General features: G+C 37.5%; 1 protein-coding gene across 1 annotated transcript in view; it reads right to left on the bottom strand.

Moving 5' to 3' along the window:
- Positions 1–18334, bottom strand: part of LOC102785710 (leucine-rich repeat transmembrane neuronal protein 4) — a 101787-nt gene that overhangs the window by 76015 nt on the left and 7438 nt on the right. The window contains exon 2 of the mRNA XM_006795609.2: positions 16462–18023. Within this exon, the coding sequence (XP_006795672.1) occupies positions 16462–18023 (1562 nt within the window). The remainder of the gene's footprint in view (positions 1–16461; positions 18024–18334) is intronic.

Raw genomic sequence — 18334 nt, 5'->3', positions numbered from 1 at the left:
CATATCACACTGTATCAGACCACATTAAGTCACATCCCATCTACATTGTTAATTTAAATCTTCAACTATTTCAGTCTGTCAAAATCAAAAATGAAAAGAAAAAATGTGTCTGTAACTCTAACCATAATCTTGACCTGTGTGTGTGTAAGGTGTAACATAAACTAAACTAAAAAATAAGTAACTTTACAGAACAATGAAAGGAAACAGATTTGATATATTTTGAAGAACTAAAATTCAAAATAACTTCTTAAAAAGAACATCAAGAAATGAACTCAGTTTATATTGGCATAGCTGGAAATCAAAATAGATGTACTTGTGTCACATATTAAACTTACATGGTTCATTTAGTATGTTTCTAAAGCACTGGCTGGATCTATAAAACCAAAGATTTGCTAAAGTAACTTATATTTTCTTTTGTTAAACTTACTGTCTAGTGACAGTAGTGGATTACTAAAGATCTGTAGCACTACTAGTGATATAGAAGTGTCCTAATTACATCAGCGTATTCCTTTAAAAGAAACAAGCTAGTGTAATTACAACATTTGGGTCTCTCTCTTTTAGACTTTGTTAATTCTTTTAACCCAGCAGAGGTGTACACTTCCTTGGTCAAGTTTCTGAAGGCAGGTGTGGTCCTGCATAACATGTATTACACAGATCAGGCCTTAAGTAGATCAGTTCATTCTGGAAAGTCCACTGTTAACTGCAGCAAGGGAACTGTTTAGTGTTCAAGTGTCTACTTGTGGGTATTAACCAAACCTCATATGGAAAGTAGGCCATGCAAATGATGCCGAGCAGGCCTCTGGAAAGAGAAGGCTATAGAAAGACACAGATAGAACCAAAAACCCACACAGAAAAAATGGGCCACACTAAACTACTTAAAAATAAAATGAAATAACATAAGAAAAAACACACCAAAAATATTCCTCAAAGAGAAGATACAAAGCCAATGTGAACAAGAAATGTGGGAGAAAAAAAACTGTAAACTGGAGCAGACTCAGAATAAACAGATTTATGCTCACTGCTCAAGGAGTGTAATGGTTAAGCCTGCAGACTGCAGTGTAGTGGTGACTCACTACATACACCAGTTAGAGCACAGAGCCTTGAAAGCTCCAAGATCTCAGGCCCACACAGCCTTGGAGTAACCTGGTATTAGAGACGAGGGTAAGGAGTGAGAGGCTCACCAAGCTGTTACACAAACCACCAAAAGCTAATAACAACTGTGTTTTCCACATTTTTTCTAAAGAGGGATCACCCTATCCACTGGTTTCCCAAAGACGAAACTACACCCAGTATACAGCATAATATTTCTAAATTAGACATGTTAAACTACATTGTTGAAAATGTTCATATCAGTAATAAACCTGTTTGTTTCCACTTTAAATTTAAAGAAAGATTGTGCCATCCAAAATAAGCTGCAGGATTTTAAATCTAATCTGAAAAAGAAGTTCATAGCAAAATGCCAGCCAAAGCCTCATCTAATATGGTGACTAAGGTTTGACATTTTAAGCGTTATTATGAGGAGGGCATGAAAGTAAAGGGTAGTAGTCTGCATACAAACTATCTCCTCCTAACTGTTAAATATATATTGAATTGAATTGATGCCAGATTGATTGATGGAAATGAAAATTATCAACCTACAGAGGACGGAATTCAAAGACACCCTGAAAATGAAATTGAATTTTGCTGAAAATTCATTTAAGCAGCTCAAAATGGTACTCAGTAGTTTATATGGCTGTCATATGCTTGTATGCATTAAAACACTGGGGCATGCTCCTAATGACACCATGTAATGGTGTCCCAGGGAATCCTCTCCCAGATTTGGATCATGGCATCACTGAGCTCAAACTGAGGAAAAACCTGGTGGCATCATAAATAATGTCTTTTTGGGCATTGTTTTTGTTTTGTTTTGTTTTTCTTTTTTAGTCATTTTCACTCCAGTCCTTATACCTGACCATCAATCTTAACTTTAAGTAATTATTCTCTGCCTGTTGCAAAAACACATAATTTCTTGCCGCTGGTTTAGTTAATCTACAAAAACAGATAAAGATAATTTGGCAATATATTTATGCCTGTCAAAACTTTTTTAAATAAATTTGGTTCTTTGTTAGTTTAAGGTGTTCACGAGAGAGATGTTTACAGGTCTACAGCCATTTATAAAACACAGTGAAGGATTGGTTTGGGGGTGTATTTCAATTTTGAATGTAGAAAAGAACCATCAGATTTTGCCCGCCATGCAATACCATGGCCATCACTCATCAATTGGCCTCCCTAGAGCCTGCACCTCAATATTTTTTAAAAAGTGTGAGCTCACTTTGACAAAGAACAAAAGACAGCCAACATCCAAAGAAAAGCTTTGGAATGTCCTTTTAGAAGTCTGGGGAAAATTCTACTGCATGTTGCAATAAATTAGTGCAATTTGACGTTTCCCTATTCTGTCTTCCTCTCAGTTGATGTATATATATATATATATATATATATATATATATATATATATATATATATATAGATATAGATATAGATATAGATAGATAGATATAGATATATAGATATATATGCACATTTGTGTGTATACACCTTTGAGAATGACGAGAAAGAGGGATGGTTTGGGGGAATAACGATTAAAGACATGGAGAGAGTGAGAAAGTAAAAACTGGCAAGTGGTGGAAGTGCCGCAGGGATGCAAGATGACCTTGATACACAAATAGTCCATCTTTACTTGTGAAAAAAGGGAATTTGATGAAAATCCCTTAAGTTATGTATCACCTTATGGTCCACTGTTAGTAAGGTAGTTCTGTTTCAGGTAATTTTCACCTTTAAATCAATCGTTTTTTCATGTGTTTTCTTTTGAACCTGATGGAAATGTGGGAACGAAACTGACTATGACACATGTGTACTATTAACAAAAACCTCATTAACTTGAACTTGAATTGCTTTTAGGAGTACAGTACAGTGTATAGTAAGTTGTGAAGCAAAACTGAGAGACAGTTGAAGAGACTGATGTCTCTTTATAGCTACTGCATACCATATCTGGTTCTAATCATTTCAGCAAAATTTTTTTTTCCACTTATCCAGCAGAAAGAGCTCAATAGTAGCATAGATATGGATATGATAATTTGTTAAACCTGTTTTAAATTGAATATTGAGCACAGTTTTAAGATTGAATTTAGTTTCCACAAACTCCTGTGTAATATATTTGCCTCTTGCCAGTTGTATATTCTTCAATAACTATAGTCTCCAGTGTTTAATTCTTATATGTGGACAGGTGGTGTACAATTGGAAGGCAAAAATTTGAAAAAGTAAATGATATTGTACTAAGAATAACAACATCAACAACAACACCAATAATAATAATAATAATACAACTAATAATAATATTAATAAAGCCAAGAAGAAGAAGAAGACAAAGAAAACTCTAGTCAACTGCTTAAAAACAGGAACATTTTCAGTTTTATCAAATCAAAAAAATCCAGTTAATCGATTACTGGTGCTTTGTTAATGAAGAATATGGTAAATCAAAATGACCAAAATAAATAGTTTAAAGTTGTTTTAGGTTAATTAGATACATCAGTGTATAAATTTTGCTTTGTTGGTAAAAACAAAAACAAAAACGGATAACATAATTATACAGCTCATTATAAAACCAGCATAGTGCATGAGAATGTCAACAGTTAGTCTTGATCAGTATTCACAGCACAGTCATTTTGAATGGTCATTGCCACTAATGGAATAACTGCCTCATTATTCTGGGCACAGAGCGAGTGGGCTGGTTTTCGTTGCCCAGCGTCATTAAAGTCAGCCTCTTTGGTTACAGTTACTGCCATATTCAATTTTCCAACCAAGCTGGAGGGATGCATCCAGTGCTTCTCTGTGCCAGTGTTTGCAGATTAGGGTTGTGATCTGCAAGCAGGAGGTGCATCGGTTGGGCCATTGTCCCAGTCATCCAGTGACCACCTGCATTGTGAGGCACTACATACATCAGTACAAGGTGTGCAGGCAATCTCTGCCGCATACAGCTGTCAATTTGTATGGTCCTCTAGTGGCGACACAGGCAACAGCAGAGACAACCATAGCTTTGCCTAAGCTGCACTCTGCAACACCATGTGCTTGCTTATCACCTCGGAACATACTGCCATTCGATGAAGCCTAAAAATATGGTAAAACAGACAGACCAAGAGACAGCAGGAGAAAGTGACAGAGAAATGTAGATGCTGCAAAAAGAATAGACAGCTTATGAGGAAAAAAAGAAAAGCAAAAGAGGAAAGGAAGCATCAGAAGATTGGTAAGTGCGTCATGGATGGGAGAGGGACTAATTAAGGAAGGCTGGATTAATTAGGCTTCCAGTCTGCCTCCCTCTCATACTCCCACCGAGCTTCATGCCAGCTCAGGCCCCAAACCAACTCCCAAAAGCAAGGCCTTGTATTGTTCCACAGATTTCCCTTTCATTCAAGGGAATGTATGTTTTCACTGTCAGTAAAGACCACCATGGGGCTTAAAAATACCCTGGATATGTGGTACATTACACTAAGCACCTAAAAAAAAGGACAGAAATAATCTGTAATAATAATTTTACTTGCATATCTACATAAAATGTGTTGGAAGCCACATTTGGTTACCTTAAATTTCAGACAAGACAACATATCTTAATTAAGCCCCCAGACACACACACCTAGGGACTAAAGGTTGCTAAGAAAAAAAAAAGTCCAATTGGCAAGTGGCTGCTGGAGGTTGAAAGTTGCTAGGTGAAATTGGAAAGAGGGTACTGCACCAAAAACCTCCTTGTGATTGCTTTGGCCACTAGGGGATTGCCACATTCAACTATAGTTTACATGGAAGAAATTGAAAATATATAGCATTTGCCTTCAAAATAAAAGTTGTGCCTCACAACTGCAGCAAATAGTGGTTTTTATTGCTCTTTTCACATTTTCACTACTGTTCAGGGAGCATTTGGTGTGTGTTTGCATAAACATCACCATCCTCTATGCAAACAGTAGGCAACACTGGCAATCTGTTAGTGACCAAAGTAACTGCAAGGAAGTGTTTTGTGTATGACTGTATAAGAGCTTGTGATAAATTTCACCTTGTAACTGCAAGCAATCTCTAGCAACCATTTGGTGAATGCACATTTTTCCCAAGTGACTTGTGGTTGCAATGAGATCACTGACCACTGGCTTGTGGAAGTGGGCCCAAAAAGATGTGTCCTGTAATTTGCAACTATACCACATTTTTAATATTTGTATTAATATTAATGTTGTATGAATAAAATATCTAATAATACTATTTGTATATTTTATATGTATTTATATTTTTACACTCTTTAGAGATGTAATATCTTTGGAGATTCTCTTTAATCACCCTTCAATCATCATCTAATAACATATCTGCAGTAGGTGGCACTCATAGGGCTCATTCTTTCTGTGGAAGAAGAGTCATATGATCTTGACCAGTAACTGACCAGTCATATGACCAATTATCTTTTTAATAATTGGATGCAGCTCAGAGAATGAAAAACTAAAACAGTTTCTTAAAGATCAATTCAATTAAATTCTTGATTAAAATCCATAAGATTCTCCCGTGTGTAAAGATAGAGTTGTGATATGATAATTCTGTTAATTTCTGTTAAGGTATTACTGGTCAGTTGTTGCTAACATTGAACTTTTTCATGTGACCAAGCTTGCACATATATAGTTAACCCAGGATTTCCCAATCTATGTTTCACACAGATGCATGTTCTTGCACACAGATTATAGTGAGCCTTTGTAGCCTAGTGCCACCCAATACCAATGACATTCCCTTCCTTTTAACTGGCCTTAAACTTCACAAGGCCAGTTCCACAAGGAGATGTGGAGCTCCTGCTTCATGTGTCCTCTTATTTTTAATTAACACATGTTCTTGTTGCATGCAGAACATACAAAGGTTGATTAATTTCTCCCAAGATAAACACACATACAAACACATTTCCTTCTGTTCTTAAGAGATTTAGCTATACTGCATAATACAGTATACTATAGATTATGTGTTGTTTTATCACCCCTTTGGAGATATGCGTTGACTTCACATGCTCTATTTGCAGAGGACAAAAAGCAGACTCACAAATAGATAGAAGTCTTTACATGGCTACTGGTCCTAAGAGAACTTTCGCATGTTGTGCTCATCTTTTTTCTTCTCCCATTCACCTATTTGGCACATTGAATTAATTTAACACCTGCTACTCATGATATTGAACTAATGTACAAAGTGCTAAAAGTAAGCACAAAGTTCACTATCGAAAGTCAATGTGAAAATCATAGGTGTGACGGGTGCGTGTGTGTGTCTCTCTCTCTCTCTCTCTCAGTGTATGTGTTTGCAGCAATACATGTCTTGATGTTACCCCTACATTCCAAACTCCTTGATGTTGATGACAGAGAAACCCTCTCCAAGACAGAATGTAATTAAAATCTGCCTTTAGCTTTCCTTCACATCACATCCTTGGCTCCTTCTAGGATGGAATATGATGGGATGAATATTTATTGTGGGTCTTGTCTCTGAAGGGCTGCATGGAGAGGCTTGAGTAAAACAAAGTAGGGAAAAAAGCTGGTTTTGCCATTTCTGGCCTGATTGACGCTCCAGCTTGCAGCAAGTAATTCATTCTTAGAGGGAGGCACAAGTACCCCGCTCCTTCTCCCAGCACAAGTTTATGATAATCCTAATAAATTATGATACGCTGCACAGACATTAAAAACTGTGATTGGCACTAAATCAAACACGCTGTGCCTCTCAGGTCAGAGAGAGCTGAGTTAGTGTGTGTGTGTTTGTGTGTGCCCTGCTCCCCCTTCCAACTATCAATTTTTCTATGTCCTTAAATCCTACATCACTTCTCGTCCACCTACCGATTTCTCTCTCTTCTCTCTTTTTGTCTAGTCCTGTCTTTGGCTCGACTTGTAATTTTCCATTGCTTTTCTGTGCCCTTTCAGTAGCACACCTTTCTTTGCAGCTGACTTGATAAATCTAGGTGACAGTGTAAAATGTTCCACTGGAAAAGAAAAAAAAGTCTGAGAAATAGAGTACGGCCCTCAGTACCCTGGGAGTGTGTGTTATTGTACCTTCTTTGTATTTGTCATGATTCCCTGCACTGCTCTGTATGTACCTTTATCCTTTCTGCAGCTGATTTAATTCATGGTTGAATGGATAACCAGATTGACACTCACTACTTTAATCTTAGTCAAACACTCATGTGCACTCTGCAGATTATTCTACCTTCATCAGCTATAGCGGTCATAGGTCCAAAACATCAATTTGTTGACGCAAATCTGGTTAGCCTGATGTTGATTACTGCCCCGTGCTGGCCCTTATTATGAGGAAATTGAAAAAAAAATCGTCCACCTGCCATGATTAAAAAGAGTGAGCAAAAAATAAAAATAAAAAATTGCTTAACTGTCTAATTTGCAGGTATTTCATCACTAGAAAAAATGTGGGAATGTAAAATTTCATTAGTATGGGTCAAGTACACAACTACTTCTGTAATGGTTCTCTCCTCCGAAAATAGCACTGCTAAAAGTTGATTATGTCACAAGCGAGAAGCTGATCAGACAGATAGTTGGATTTAGATTTATACATATATTGTAGGCATAAGTTCAATAAGGAAGAGAATCACTCATCTGCTTGCTTTCCTGGGTGTTCAGCTGCTTTTCTGTTGTTTACATGTCTACCGCTTTCCCACGCTGTCAATTATAATACTGACATCATTACAAGCCTCAGTCTTCATCATCACCAACACCAGCCTAAATATGTTAATTTCTCTACCTCGATAAATCATGTTCAATTCTTCCAAGTGATCTCGCGGATGCCATTATCTACTACAGACACATAGCTTAGGTGGATTTTTCTAATCATCATCATCATCATCAACATCACCATCATCATTACCTGTGATCATTATAACATTTGAATTGACATTTGAATACAGGCTGGGGCGGTGGTTCCTAAGTAGTGTTAGCAGCTTCATGGCACAATGAATCTTTAACATATTCATTGTTGGTTTTGTCAATAAGGTGCTTTTATTACCTTGCTAATGTGATCGATAAGAGGGACCATTATATTTTACAGTCCTGCTGTTTACTGCAGAACATGACCTCAAACTACATGACATTTCATATGTTGACAATGCTGTACTGTAACGAAGCTTTTGGATGGACTTTGTGTAATGGGAGCAATGTTCTCTCGTTGTCATTTGTTTTTCATAAATGCCTTGATTTGGATTGGGACCTATTAAATCTCCCTATTAAAGACAAGAGGCAAAGCAGTGCAAAGAATTACATATCAGTAGGTGGGAGTCAGTAGCCTACACTGGGAAAGAGAAATCAATACATATTAGCATGTGCACTATTGAAACATTTGGATAAAAACTCCTGATTTCATCTGGGGCTCCTAAATTGCTAAAACTGGTACTGGATGACGCTCTTTTTGTGTTTACATGATTTTCTTTACTGCTTAGAAATTTGGGGTCAGAATACAAAAGTGAAGCAGTTCAAGAACAGAAGTGCTCACTCATGAGAGGTGGACATTTTCATGCAGTAGAAGACAACTTGATTCAGGATTAAGCAGTAAGACCACAGTGTGGGAAGCTGGAGGATGACAGAGACAGGTAATTAGCTAAAAATAATATGTGCTTGACACAGCAGAGAAAAAGTCTTTAAAAGGAAATAGGAGACACAACAGAATGAAACCTCAGAGAATAGCATAGATGAAGGTTACTTTTGTATGTCGACATGAGTGGATGCAACACATGCAGGCAGCCTTCTCAACCACCTACATACTGGAGAAGGATCAGACTTGAAAGGGAGAAGAAATTTCATTAGATTTCCACATCACTATATTTCAGCCACCCACACCCCTTCATGTACATTTTTTATGTAATGTACAGCATAAAAAAACAGCAGTACATCACAGAAGCATCAGGAATTTGATGTCTGATTGCTTTTGCTACCTTGTTACATTTTTGATGGTCTGGTGCAACAGGTAGAAATGGAATTGCACTTACATGCGCACATGCCCTTTGATTTAAATTATGCATGTAACATGATTTGAGTGAACTGAATTTGAAAATGACAAAAAGTTAAATGTTCAAGTGTTCAATTTTTTTATGTATTTATTTATTTGTTTGTTTATTTTGATTTATTTATTTATTTATTTGGGGGGGGGGGAGGGTGATCATCATTAAGCAATCATTTGAATCCTATATAAACAATGTTTAATTAGTCTTTTGGTGAGAATATTGTCCTAATAATTGTAGTCACTTCTCTACGTCTCTCTAATTGCACCCACTTTTTCCAAACTGCTTATCTAATTTAGGGTTGTGAGTGGGGGTGCTGGAGTCTGTCCCAGCTGCCTCAGGGCAAAATGCAGGGTACATCCTGGACAGGTTTCAAGTCAATCTGAGCCAACACAGAGAGAGACAATCATTCACGCTTACATTCATACCTGGTCATCCATCCATCCATCCATGTATGGTCACTTTAGAATAGCCAGTTAACCTGCCATGTATGTCTCTACACTATGGGAGAAGGCCTGCATAGTCAGAAAGAACATAAAATCATTTCAATCTAAGTTAAACAAAAAATTAAAAAAATAAAATCCAACTTTGCAATGCAAATTCTGTTCCAAAGTGCCCTTTAATATAATAAGAAAATGGCCACTTTCCTAAGTGCATTGAAAGTTTGACATGGCCACATGGGGTTAGGTTGGGTCTTGTACTGGACTTACTTTATTATCTTCAAAAAAAGAAAGAAAAGTTTAGAGCCATCACTGATCAGAGGATGGACAGCTGTCGGTGGACAAAGGCCTGTGTGTCTTTGTGGACACGCGCCTGCCAATCTAGCTGTCAGGTCTGGATGACTGCCTGATTTCTCTGGCTTTCTAACTGCTTCTCCTGTCTGCCTGTCGATTGCTCCATCATGCTGAATGTTCTTCTCTGCCAGGTTCACTTGCCCACCTGTCTTACTCCACTTCAACTCAGAGAGCCTGCCTGTTCTTTTTGCCTGTTGAACTTGCTGGACTTTAATACTGTCATCACCAGAGAAAGCAGTGGAGAGACAAGATGTTTGGTTACAATAGCTTTACCCCATCATTGGTTGCAGGTTGAAATTATTGGGATGAATATTCTTACCACATCCATTCAAACTGAATAATGAGCTTGTGTTTCATTGCATTGCTCATAGGTAGGTATAAAAGCACTACACAACAATACAAATATTTACTAAGAAGTACAACAAAAATACCCAGAAAGACACTGACATTTAATGGATGCACAGACCTGTGTGATTTTTTTTATACTCTTACTGCAATATGCTCTCAACCCACACCACACTAAAAAGATAAAGTTTCTACCCTCTCTTTTTATTATAGCAGTTAGTTAATTGGGATGAACTGTAATATCATATAACAACTCTTTCAAGAAGTATGGAATTGAGACTTTTGCTCCTTGAAAGATGCAGTTTTAATTCCAAGTAATATTCTTGACACCAGGTCCCAAGAAACCTATTAACACAAACTATATAACTGACTTTGGAAAGCTAAAATATTTTCATCTGACAGCAACGTTATGCTACGATGACGGCCTAATTATATTTGACTTATTGTCAATTCATTAAATAGGACATCTTTTTCCACCAAGAGCGAACTAGCCTGCATAACTTCTGCAGAAGTGCTTGTTTGAATGTACAGTGTTTTGAAGAAGAAAAGAAAAGAAAAGAAAAGAAAAGAAAAAGTAATTAAATATGCCCATCACAGAGTTGGCTTGGATGCTTTTTATTTCTTCATTTTAAAGCATTTTCAGCCTGAACAGATGTTCCACTGCTGGTACTTAGGGGTCTACTTACATGCAGATCCATGGATGAGTCATCTTCATTTTCATATTACCTGACCCTAACTGATTTACAAAAAAAAAAAAAAAAAAAAAAACAGAAAAAAAAAAAGATTTGAATTGCTAACAGGCAAAGTGGTTTGGGGTTTTGGGGCAGTTCAACCTAACTGAAAATGATACTATTGATTAGAATTTTAGATTGATTTCTTTTTTTGCTTGTTTTTTGTTTTTTACAAGTTGTTTGTATAGTGAAATCCCAAAATAAGTGTAACTACAATATCTCACTTCTTTCGGTCCTATACTGTATCTGAGTGCTGAATGAAGATTCACGTACTCTGATAATAGTGAAACAGCTTGCCCTATGTTTACGAAACACACAGAAGAATCTAAAAATACTCATTAGGCCTGATGGATAAAATCAGCTACTAATATCATTATGTTTAATATGCTATGCAAAGCCACAGAAATCATCAGAATCTGATTGAGAAGAAATATACCCTATAGCAAAGTGATCAAATTGGCTGTAAGGTTATGTCATACTATAATACATACCAGTGTGACGGTTAGTAGATAGGAGTTTAACTGTATAGAGTCAAGCTAATGATTGATTGATCTTGTTAATGTAGAGGTCTTAGAAACTACAGCATGAAATGGTTCAAACGGGTAAATATGGAAAAAGGGAGAAAAAGTGTTTTCAAAGTGTTTTACAACATTATAAATACAAATTAGATTTATGTTAATTGCTGCATTTCTGTAGCAACTGAACTGTTTCTTTAATATGAATAGTTATCAACATTGCATGTTTTGGGCTCAGAAACAGTATGTGTATGTATTGGATAATAGTTACAAACTTTAGAAACATTTTTTTAAATTGATGTAACTGAAAATAAACATTGGTAATTTTGGGATGTGATATTACTTGTTCTCTTCTAAGTAAATTGGCTGGACTTTATAAAGCAGGCCATTTTTCAACCACAAAGGAGTGAGGTGATGGTGTGGGGGATGGTGGTGTCAATAGCAGAGGATAGTAGCTGGTAAAACATGCAAGAGACTTCTGTAAAACAAATGAGCTCTGCTATGATAAATGGCTTTGAAAGTGAACAGACCAGTAGGAGGAAAATAATAATAATTGCCGTGCAAGAGGGCACAAAGCAAGTACATCAGATCCAAATTGTAAAAGATTTTTTGATGAGTTTCACAAAAAATAGAAAAGATAACAAAGGCAATGTATCAGGAAGCTTAGCATTAATGATGCACTTGGGTTGCTTTGTAAAAATCGTGAGGAAAAGAAAAGTGGCTTGCCTCTTTTCCAGGTAATGTAATTGCTATATTGGTGATCTAACACCCTCATTAAGCATGGATCAAACAGCAGCGGAGGAAGCAGCAGCATGGAACCAGAGTGTGAAACAGACAGGATTAGTGGATGAGAGAGATGTTCTCTCACGCGCAGTGCATGTTTGAAGTCTCCCACATGGCTAATTGTAGACTGAAGACACTAGCATTGAGAAGTTCAGCCTCCCCACTGAATCACAGATAGCTCACTTGCCCTTGGCTAGCCTCCCAGTGTTTGTGTTGATTTTTTCAGAGCAATTAACAATCTGACACCATGACCTCAGACTGACAAGAGAGGGAAAGGAAACAGGGAAGGTACTTCTTCCATTTCAGTGCAGGATCTATTAGGACTTTAACCTCTGAAATGTTGACATATTCTAAAGAAAAAAATAACATTTAATTTTGCAGCTTTTTAGTATGCTCTTTAAGACTCAAATATTCCACAGAACACCAGCTATAAAAATATTATAACCATATTACAGTGATTATTATAAAGTTCTAGAATCCAGTGCATATAATTAACATGTGTCTAGTATTGATTTAACTCTCGGTTAATCCTATATAATTGGCTACAGATGTTAGATAGTTGCCTTGTAAGAGGCTGACGACTTGTCCAGGGTGTACTCCAAGTTTAGGCCAATGACAGCTGGTATAGGCTCCAGCCCCCTGCAACCCTAAATTGAAAAGCAGCTAAGAAAATGGTTGAATGATGGATATGGTTGTGCTTCACTATTCCTCAGGTCTGGACTATATTTTTTTGTTTGGTTGTTTTTTGTTTTTGTACTTTATCACAGTTGTTGTATGAATTATGAATTATGTGTTCTTAATGACTAAATGGATGTCAGATTATTAATTTTCTTTTACTTAACCGATTGTTTAAAACAACTGATAATAATTATTAATAAATAGATTTAAAATATTTTCAAAAGAAGTAAATATCATAGTAGATAAAGTAAAGAAGTAGATAACATATAATTTTTTTCATTTGTATTTTTTTTAATTGTCAAATATGTCTGGGCAAAACAGAATAGTAATGCAGTGACAATCAGCCAGGGTGACATTATAGTAAGTGGGTGACTGTAGTTTGGAAAAGGTCACTAGAAGTATCAGAAGAAGGGATGAGGAGGGTGAGTCAAAAGGGCATGTAGCACTCCTGCTAGCAGGAATTAGTTTCAGAAATTGCTAAGAAAGGGAATGCATAAGGTGTGCTCGTGGTATAATCAAAATCTGTATCTAAGAACAACTTTGTGTACCGTGCAAAAAATGTACATATATGTTGTTTATTTGTGATTTTCGATGGGTCAGCAATGCAGAAAAAACTGGCCAGATCTTGATCAAAGTTAAAAGACAATCATGTTAGACACTAAAAGCAGAGTGAGCCACTGCCAAGATTAGTGCTGCCATGGCCGTAATCCACCACGTATGGTCTGTAAACCTATTGGTTTGGAGATGCCATACTCATGATGACTACTAAATATGATAAGCTACCAGTGAATCTGATGAAGAACCCTGGAATATTATGCGTGATACTATATAATACTATACTCAAACAGTAGTGACTTCTTAATCACGCCCTAAACCATACTGTGCTTCATCCTCTATTCTGTTTTACAAAATAAACACACTGCGTTAATTAATACCATACTCATCTGGGAATTTTTACTTAAATGATCAATCAAGTGAGAAGTACATAGAATGATAGGATGGAACTCTAATAGAGTAATATGATATTGAACCTCTTATTAGCACTTTAAGGCACTTTCATATTGATTTTTTTAATGTTAATACATTATCCATTTTTATATACATTCTCAGAGTGCAGCTAGAATGGAGGTGCTCAAAGTATGTTGGAAAATTGCTATTGCACCATCTTCAGGCAATTCACTAAAAAAGCTCCTAAGCTCCAATTCGTGTCAAGTGGACCTGGAAAATGATAAAGGACAATCATGTGAAGAGGTCCTTGGTTACTATATAGTGATGGAATAGAATCAACTATATAACAGAAATGTTAAGAATAAAACAGGAGGAATAAGGAATGCCCCCACACAGGAAGGATGAACAGACATGAATTGCTATATCCTCAAGCCAGAAAAGAGGAATTGAGGCTGCAAGGTGGGCAGAGTGCAGATGTGCTGCTGTGTTCTGGCAAGTGATTTATGTCTATGCAAAGGCAACGAAATGTAGAAACAAGATTGGAGCACATTCTGAGATGAACTTAGGACTTTGTGGATGGCTGACTGATAGTTCCTGTCTCCACTCAACAATGTTCTAAGATAGCCCAAATAGATAAGGCTGAAGGGAAGGCATTTTAAGTATAGCTTAAAATTGTTTAAACAAACAGTTCAAAATATTTTAAGGAATATAGCTGCAGATAAAAAAGCTGAAAAAGCCTGAGGCCAAAATGGTATAATTTGACAGTAACTGTTCCCTATAGGTGTGGCAAGTTAATTAGGAGAATCTAGAATGCTGCAGCAATAGGCACTGAGTAAGGTTTGAATGGAATATAATTAAATAAATGCACCAGTAAACACTGGAAATGATCACAACAAGGAGTCTATACTGTTACATATGCTACCTCTTCACATACCCAGCTTGAATGAGATATTTATCTGCATGTTCTAAATCAATTTTTATTGAACAATTTTGACATATAGTTAATATTTTTTAAGTAACTAGTATTTAAATTACACAAAGCAGCAACAATAAAACCAAAGTACAACTCTATAATAAATGTTAACTCTTTAAACTGAGTATTTCAGTTTGGGTTGAAACCGCAAAATAACGCAATTCAAATAAATAAATGTAATAAGATATAATAAATTAAAAAATAATCAGGTCAAAGTCAATATAAATCAGTATTATAGAATGGAATGTGTCAAGGGGAGGTCAGGGACAGCAACAACATGGCAGCTGCTCTTCTTGTAATCAAACCACCGAGAACTACCTGCAAGAATTACTTGTTACCAAGTGACCTGCATCCAGGGAAGCCAGATTATCAGTAAAATAAATGAAAAAGATTGTGGATGATCAAGCCCATTTACTTAAAGTTGAAAACTCTGTATAGAGTTATTCAATCAGACACAACCTGCAACCCACTGAGTAAAAATATTATTCAATGGAAGTGCCAAGAAAAAGAAAAAAAGGGCTAATAATGTCACAGCGTAAAGAATTAAGCTATCTCCTGCACAAGATCACCTTGACACCCATCCTTAACCATATGTTAAAAATGCCTGGTTAAACAGTCTTTAAAAATACTGCATATTTCAAAGGAAGCTTTGCTTCTGAAGAGAAATAAAAAAAAAAGTTTAACCAAGAATGATACCATGTGTTAGGTACTCAAGAGTGTTGAAGCTACAAGCAAAAGGAGATGACCAGCATTCCCATACTATTATAGTCTGTAAATACTGTTTTGAAGAAATTCACTTGCCTGTGTAAAAGAAAATTCAAAGGATTCTCACTCCTGTTGGAACTATCAAAGGCTGTTTTTAGTGTGTGTGTGTGTTTGCGTGTCATTTTTTTTTCATTGCCTGTGTTAACTGAAGTGTGAAGTATGCATATGGTTTATGCATGACTAATCAATTAAGCAAGGGAGTAAACAAGTGAGTAACTTCAACAACTCAATAAGAAAGGAAGGTGGAAAACAGAAGTTCTCTTTGGGGACAATAAGATTAAGTATTTTCTACCAACTTCTCAAGTCATACAAAAATGTGAAGTCACCAACTCAAGGAAAGCTCTCTTCAGTGACAAGAGTCTCTATTAGCATTCACATCCGGTGTCCATAAGTGAATCTTCCCACCATTCAGCTATTCTCTATTCACAATACTTCTCATCAAAAACCGAATAATGGTAGAGCAAACACACAAAGCAGAAAGTCTGTGATATGCAAGCAAACAACTATCTAAACACGTACAAATGTCTAACCACAAACAGCGTAGCTTAATCTCAAGATTACGAGGAACAGGGTATGTAATCAGTCTCATTTATCTGTATTTCTGTACCATTCTGTGGCAAAACAAACATTTGCACCTCAGCAGAGATTATGGCTTAAGCAAATACACAAACAACCATGTGAAAGCAAGAGATATCTTCTTATACACACAGTAATGCTGAAGCCATCTATTTTCATTCAGTAATAATCCATGGGAATACAGTATTTACCAAACCTACTGGGTTAGGTAAAGTAATCATGTACAAGACTAATTTTTATTAAAGCAATGCAAATAATTACCTCTGGTCGCATCATTGTGGACCGAGTTTTATTTTAGGAGTAGTGGCGGTGGTGTGGGTCATACCTCGCATTCTCGAGAGCCTGAAATGGTATAGGTGCAGGGTCCGGTCCCATTGACAAGCACATCCATGGCCTCAGAATTGGTGGGCTTGTAGTCCACATAGTACTCCTGCAGGGGAGAGCTCAGTGTGCGCTCCGTCTCTCTAGTTTTCTTGCGACGTTTGCGAGCTGCTGCCGAATGCTCCTGCAGTTGCTTGACACTGCTAGGATAGCGCTTCCATGATACATATGTTACTAACAGGATCATCGCAACGGAAAGAAAAAGGGCAACACTTCCAGCCACAATCTTGTGGAAAGACACAGGCTCCAAGTCTTGCTCTGGGGGTAGTGCTACAGGTGGAGTAACTGCTGAAGATGTAGGACCCCTAAGAGATCCTTCACCTCTCTTTCCAGAATCAGTGGGTGAAGCAAGGATAGCTGGGCGATGCTCAGTTTGGGCAGGGACACTAGATGGGTTTGGAGGAATACTCACTGTGAGTGGTGTTGCTTGGTTTGATTTACAAACACCAAAAGCTTCAACTGCATCCATCACTTTTTCACCCTGGGCTTTCTTCGGGGAGGCGCAAATCATGGTGGTTTCCTTTGCCCCTCTAAAGTTTCTCAACCAGGCCACCAATGGGCAGATGGCAGGGCCACAATCCCATACATTCCCAGCTAAGCTAATCATAGTCAAAGAGATCCAGGCATCAACTACCTCCTGGGAAACATTGGTCAGCTTGTTGGAATCCAAGTTGAGTGTTTGCAGGTTGGGTAAGCATTGGTAAACTGCAGCATCTACTTCTGTCAGCTCATTCCCCGACAGATCCAGTTTCTGGATGGAGACCCAGGTCCAGGTCAGGCCCTGGTTCATAGAGCGAATCCGATTCCACTGCAGGTAAAGAGCCCGCAGATTGTAGAGGCGAGGAAAGTGAGAAAAATTGATCTTTGAGAACTGGTTATGCTCCAGATGCAGCTCAGTGAGTTTGACTAGGCCAGAAAATGCATTTCGAGTGATACTGCGCAGACGGTTGTAGCCCAAATCTAGGAACTCGAGATTTCTGCAATCTTGGAACAGACGCATTGGAATAATTTTAAGAGAGTTTGAGCGTATGTGAAGGCTGAGAAGCTTCCGTAGGCCCTGGAATTGTCCAGGTTGCAAGGCTTGCAGTTTATTATACGAAAGGTCCAAATTACGCAAATTAGGGACAGGGTGGAATGTGGTGTTGTGGAGAGATGTGATCTTATTGGAACTCAGGATCAGTTCTTTAAGTCTGCGGACCCCCTGGAAGGCCATTGCATCCACAGATGCAATGTAATTATGGTCCAAATAGAGCCAGATGAGGTGGTTGAGTCCTACAAACTGGCCTGCACGAAGACTGGCAAGGCTGTTGTATCGTAAAGAAAGGCCCTCACAGCCTCCTGAGAGGTTCTTGGGGACATCACGAAAGGCGCTTGACTCACAGTAAACAATTTTTCCATCACAGCGACAACTCTTGGGGCACTGGCGCTCACTTAGAGATGGATTTGCTGCCAGCCACACCTGCATCAGGAGTTGGACCACTAGCCAGCGACGCCGCAGAGCAGAGCCTATAGTGAGGGAAGGGAGAAGGACAAAACAAAATGGAAAAGAAAAAACAAAAAAAGAAGGGGGGGGGGAGGGGTTATAAAGAAAAGATTTAATACAAATTCCAAAACATTTAAGCCATATTTTTAATTAATTTATAAACAAATATTTTTTTTTTTCTTTTTTGTATGAGTGAACAGAAAATGTATTTATTCACACCCAGACATCCAGCAGTTTTAGCAGCAACTTCTGATGAAGTGTCCTCAGGTAAACATCGAGTGCTGTACCTGCACTTATACATTTGGATGACTATTTTTACTTATGAAGTCAGTAT

This window comes from Neolamprologus brichardi, chromosome 7 (genome assembly GCF_056152115.1).
Source record: "Neolamprologus brichardi isolate AB-2024 chromosome 7, ASM5615211v1, whole genome shotgun sequence".
NCBI classification, from domain to species: domain Eukaryota; kingdom Metazoa; phylum Chordata; class Actinopteri; order Cichliformes; family Cichlidae; genus Neolamprologus; species Neolamprologus brichardi.
This window is presented reverse-complemented; position numbering and strand designations above follow the sequence as displayed.